General features: G+C 33.9%; 1 protein-coding gene across 7 annotated transcripts; it reads left to right on the top strand.

Annotated features, from left to right (window-relative positions):
- The first annotated feature begins 1332 nt into the window (after nt 1-1332).
- Nucleotides 1333-4744, top strand: LOC107779293 (uncharacterized). Of its 7 annotated transcripts, none has more exons than XR_012710195.1 (5): nt 1333-2789; nt 2883-2954; nt 3156-3258; nt 3979-4178; nt 4288-4744. XR_012710195.1 is itself a non-coding variant. In XM_016599685.2 (3 exons), the coding sequence occupies exons 1-3, from the start codon at nt 1848-1850 to the stop codon at nt 3159-3161; spliced, it is 1020 nt and encodes a 339-aa protein (XP_016455171.2). In that variant the 5' UTR covers nt 1333-1847; the 3' UTR covers nt 3162-3445. The 7 variants fall into 7 exon arrangements, 1 of the variants encoding a protein (XP_016455171.2); XR_012710192.1 differs by having other exon boundaries at nt 3974-4167; XR_001646583.2 differs by having other exon boundaries at nt 3974-4178.
- Nucleotides 4745-5830: the final 1086 nt, after the last annotated feature.

The following is a 5830-nucleotide window of genomic DNA, read 5'->3' as shown; positions in this document are numbered from 1 at the left end:
CTCCTGGGGTAATTTTTTTTTTGTGCGGGTTGAGGGGTGCAGAAAAAAAAAAACAGAAATTTGAAAATTACAAAAAAAAGTAAAAAAAAAACTTTTTTTTGCGGGGTAGGGTGGGGTTGGGGGGGGGGGGGGCAATGGGGGTTGGGTGGTGCAGAAAAACGAAAAATAAAAATTTAAAATTACAAAAAAAGAAGTAAAAAAGTAATTTTTTAGGGGAGGTAGCAGGGTGGGTGGTGATGAAAAAAAATTGCAATTTAAAAAAAAAGCCTTTTTGGTGAGAGGGAGTGGGGTTGGGTAGGTGGATGTGGGATGTAGGGTGGATTGGTGAGAGTGAGGAAGGTTGAGAATGAGTTTTAAATATTTTCCTCCAATTGCAGGAAAATGAGTTTATAAGGAAACATAAAAAAATTGGAAAATATTTTCCAAAAAATATTTTCCACCGTACCAAACATACCCTTAATTACTCCACAGATGGAGCACTACTAATGAAAGAAATTTAACATGTTACCTCTTTTTACGAATATGAATTTGAATAAATAAAAAGAACGGAAAAGGGTTCAAAATGCCCTAAACTATTGGAAAAGGTTTAAAAATACCCTTCATCCATCTATAGGGCTAAAAATATCTATGCATTCATCTTTTTGGTTCACTATTCCCTTTGACCATTAGGTCAATGTTAAATTAAAAATAATTATTATTCTTTTTGTAAAACTTAAAAAAATATTTTACAAAATATTTTTGTTTTTAAAACTAATGCACCAGTAGTCCACTAATTTAGTAAAGTCTTCTTTTTCTTTTTCTTTTCTTCTTTTTTTTTCAATTTTTACAAAAAACAATTCAGTTTTTAATAAAATATTTTCGTTTTTTAAAAACTGGAATTTTTTTAAAAACGAAAATAATTTTTCTTTTAAAAAACTGAAAAACAAAATGCTTTAAAAAAAACTGAAAAAATGAAAAAAATATTTTATTAAAAATATTTTTGGTTTTTACAATTTTTTTACAGTTTTTATAAAAAATAATGCTTTAAAATAACTAAAAAGAATGAAAAAAATTATTTTTTTTTTGTAAAAATTGAATTTGTTTTTTAAAAATTGAAAAATAATAAGAAGAATACTTTACTAAATGAGTGGACTATTGGTGCATTAGTTTAAAAAAAGGAAAATATTTTATAATTACTTTTTTAAATTTTACAAAAAGAATAATAATTATTTTTAATTTAGCATTGACCTAAGGGTCAAAGCGTATAAGTGAACAAAAAAAATTGATAAAAGAGTATTTTTAACCCAATAAATGAATGAAAGGTATTTGTAATCAGATTCCAATAGCTTAGGGCATTTTGAACCTTTTACGTAAAAAGAAAGAAGTTAAGGGCGTAGAATGGGGAATATAGAAGAGAAACTCCCATCTGCATCTAATCTCAGGATTCAGGCTGACTCAAAGGGGTTGTTAATTGTTATTTTACTCTCTAATCAACTGTCTTCCTCTATACACTACTGCTATTCCTCTTTCACTTCTCCCTTTCCTCCAAGCCATCGCCTCTCTAGGGTTCCTTTCATCTCCATCCAAAGTTTCCTCTTCCCCCTTATTCCAATTTTCTCTTCACACGAAATTCACCTCTTTTTTATTTATCCATTAAAATTTAATTCACATATCTATATTTCCATCCATTTAATTACTCATTATATTTCACAATGAGGATTTCTTGGTTTCTTAAGAGTCAATTGCCTTGATATAGTTGCTTCAAATTATCCGATCGGCTCTTTGTTGTTACTTCTTTGAGAGAAATTGAAGAAAATATTGATTTGGGGTATTATTTGTTTGTTAAATCTGAGAAAAGAATTATTACTATGGCTTCTACAGTACCGGCGAAGTCGAATAATCCACTTCATAACTTCGATTTTTCCCACTTGAAATGGAAGAAGAATCATCATTCGAACAATCACCAACGTCGCCGCTCCAACAAGCTGTCGTCTGACTCTTCCTCTCCGTCACGGCACGATTCGCCGCTAAGACAGTTTCAGTCCCAGTCCCCGATGCGTGAATCCCTCGCGGCGGCACGTCAGTCTCCAATAAGTGAATCTGCTGCGACGACGCGTCAATCGCCGATGCACAATTCGGCTGCGGCGGCGCGTCACTCTCCGATGCGCGATTCTGCCGCGGCTGCTCGCCGGTCTCCGATGCATGAACCTATAGCGGGGTTTCTCCGGTCTCCGATGCGTGAATCAGCACGTCAGTCTCCGATGCACGATTCTGCTACGGCGCATCAGTCTCCGATGCGTGATCCTGTTCCGTCGATTCAACGATCAAAGCATAAGGTACCAGAGATTAATGCTGTCAGTAGCAAAGAAAGCAGATCCAAAATCTTAATCAAAATCCCGCGCAAAAACAAACCTGAAGAAATTCAAATCAACGAGGATCAAAATCAAAAGGAGGCAGACGAATCACACGACGAAGCTGCAGCAGCTGAGGAAACAGCACAAAAAACGTGGAATCTGAGACCTCGAAAACCAATACACAAATCACTGAATATAAACGGAGGAGTTCCATTTCGATCCAGTGGATCCGCGATGCAGGAGATCAAATCTCAATCACCTCATCAGATTATGAACATGAACAAGCCGGAAAATAATGAAACCCATGCTGCTTCTGCTCAGAAGAAGGAAAAAAGGCAAAGGTTTTCCATGGCCTTATCCAGAGAAGAGATCGATGAAGATATATATGCTATGACTGGATTAAAAGCTGCTAGAAGACCTAAGAAGAGAATTAAAGCTGTTCAGAAACAACTTGATGTAAGTATTTATCACTTATCGTCACTTTTTTTTTCCCTTTCTATTTTGCTCCTATGATTTCTAGTTATCTGATGATTTGAATTTCTTTTACAGACACTCTTCCCTGGTTTATGGCTTGCTTCAATAACTCCTGATTCATATAAAGTTTGTGAAAATCTTCCAAAGGTATAATTTACTGTTTGATGGATTTAAGTTTAAACTATCAATGCAATGTAACCTGTTATAACACGTTACTTACCATTTATTTAGGTTGCGGTTAGCTTTTAAGTGACCTGATTGTGCATAAAACTTAACTCATGATAAGATTAGATATTATTTTCTCCCATAGACTTGTGCGTGTATGTGACAGTGTGATTTTCCTTGCAGGGTTAGAAGAAATTCTTCAAAGGTGGTTTGTCCTTCGAATGTCCTTGGTTTTTGTGGAAGTTTGAAGGTGAAGGCTTCCAAATTTTATGATTTGCATTTGGAGGTATAATCAGTTCTTATATCTGTAAAAGATGAAAGGAAGAATAAACATTTTTTGTTCTTGCTCTGCTTCAGCACTAGTTTTTCATTAGGTTTCAGGAATAGTAGCTGAAGTTTATTTCTTTGATTTCATCATAGTTGTAGATGTAAATATGGCTTTCTAACAAATTAATGGAATTTTGCTTTTGATACCCCTTATGCTGGTTTTACTTCTTTGAATGGTCCTTTTCTTGTTTGCCTTTATTCTAAATACAGAATGAGTATATTGTAGTGGAAGCCCCTGCTATGAGGATCCAGTGATAGTGTTTTCCTCTATTCCTTTTTGTCTTTCAGGATGAAAATGATGCAAAATTCTTAAGGGGTGATATGTGATCTTAATTCAATCAATAATGGACAAATGGAGCTTACCTACTTAGAATAAAGCCCACAAAAACCTTCTTAACATTATCTATGATACTCCTAAAGTTACCCGTTTAAAAAAAACATTATCTATGATACTCCTTTGAGCTAACTTTGTTTTTGCTATCCTTTAGTTATTAGGATATAGATTAGAAGTCACAGCTCAATGATCATGTATAAAGTTTGGGATGCCAAACTCAATTTGTATCTTTTTGCACATCAATGATCAATGGTGGGCTGTTTACTAATAAAAAAAATGTTTCATAAAGAACAGTTGATTTTGTTCTAAGTGAAATTTTGTTGTGCTTTTGGATTTTAAGTTCAGGAATAATATTTTCAGCCTTGTAACGGTAACTGTTAGAAATGTTATCGGATGCAATTCTCTTCTCCCAAATGCATTATCTGATTGGGAGGCTGGCAATTGGCTAAGCTGATATGTGGAGGAGCTGCCATTTTGACACGAACTATCCCACTAAATACAAGCTATCTTATCACTATATACCTGTTGAAGTAGGTCAGTGGGAGGTAATATGTCATACGTATATAATTATTTGATGAATATACACAAGCAGAAAGGTTTCATTACTTTTTCACTGCTGCATTTTTGGACTTCTCAACTAACCAATGGTTTTAGACAGCTTTAAACTGACCTGGTTTGGCTGAGTTAAGTGGACAAGTTGTGAAGCTGAAGAACATGTCCAGGTTCCACTGTGTATCTTCTCATAATGGAGTTTGCTGCACATCATAGAGCCTATAATTTCTTTCCTTGCTTCCTGATCATAGGCGAGGAACCTGAACGATTGGCTTGCAACACACTGTGCTGCTGTATCAAAAGTCATTACTTCATCGCTTAAGGCGATGTAACACAAGGGGTTATTGCTTCATGGTGAAGCTATGTGCTTTAGGGAAGTTTGCGCTGCTTCAAACATGAGTTACAAAGTAATCCGAACGAGCAGTTAGTACTTTGAATCTCAACTGTGAAGAGTTGGATTAGTATTGACATTATCATATATTAGGCATTAGATGCTGAAATTAGTTATTTACCTACCAATTTATTGATTATTGTTTTACTAAATTCATATATGTTTGACATAATTTAATTTTCTGTAAGCTGTGCATTTCACTTCAAAGAAGCGTGTGCTTAGGTTCATGCTTTTCACATCAAGCTCCACGATCTCTGTTGGTCTTTTTAGGGGTCGTCTGGTAAAGTGCGGGATTTCGATTGCCTTTTCGAAACCGGGATTAGTTATACCATTATTGTGGTATTATCCTATCCCACCTTGAGGTTGATAACAATCCCGATATTACTAATCTTGGGATAAAATACTAATAGGACAAAAATGTCCTTCTCTGAGTCTTTTAAAAAATGCAAGGTTAAAATTAGTAATAAAATATATCCCAATTTATCTAGTGTAAATCAATTAGTACATGTTTTTATACTATACCGGTATATCCTATTTTTAGTTTAATAAACTAAATATTTACCCATAAAAGTATATCCATTAAATAATTCTGTAATTATTCAATCGCTGTCATTATAATCTCAACTTCTCCCCCAACCAAATGACCTCTGTAGCATAGCAGCCAAGAGTATGGTCAAAAGGTCAATGAAGTAGGCAGTGTTATTAAAAGCTATTGCTTCATTGTTTAAAGCGATGAAGCAATGCGGAGTTTTTAAAATTATTTTATTTTGAAAACATTTTTCTCAAAAAATATTTTTTGGTGAGAATCAATTTGTATTGCTAATTAATTTGAAAAGTATTTTTAAGCAGTAATCAGTATTTGGTCAAGCTTTTAAAAGTACATTGTATATTTTCTCAAAAGTCCTTTTAAAAAAAATGCTTTTGGGAAGAATTTTTTTTCTTCTGCTTCTCAAAAATTACTTTTGATTCTACTCAAAAATAACTATTTTTTTCCATTCTAAAAGTTTGGTCAAATACTTAACTTTAGAAAAAAGTAATTTTGGCAAAAAAAAAATAAATGCTTAGGCTATAAATCTTCATTGAGAAGCCATAGACTTCGGAGAATTGTGCGCTTCAACAATGACGTGCCAAGTTATTCCAGCAAGAAGTAATCTAACTGTTTGAATTTCATCTTTGAGGAGTTGGATTAGTATGGTATTATTGTACATTTTGCTAATTTAATTTTTACGTGGTAAGTGAGTCCAGTAGTGTTTT

This window comes from Nicotiana tabacum, chromosome 1 (assembly GCF_000715075.1).
Source record: "Nicotiana tabacum cultivar K326 chromosome 1, ASM71507v2, whole genome shotgun sequence".
NCBI lineage: Eukaryota > Viridiplantae > Streptophyta > Magnoliopsida > Solanales > Solanaceae > Nicotiana > Nicotiana tabacum.
Note: the sequence above shows the minus strand (reverse complement) of the source record. Positions and strands in the feature narration are given on the sequence as shown.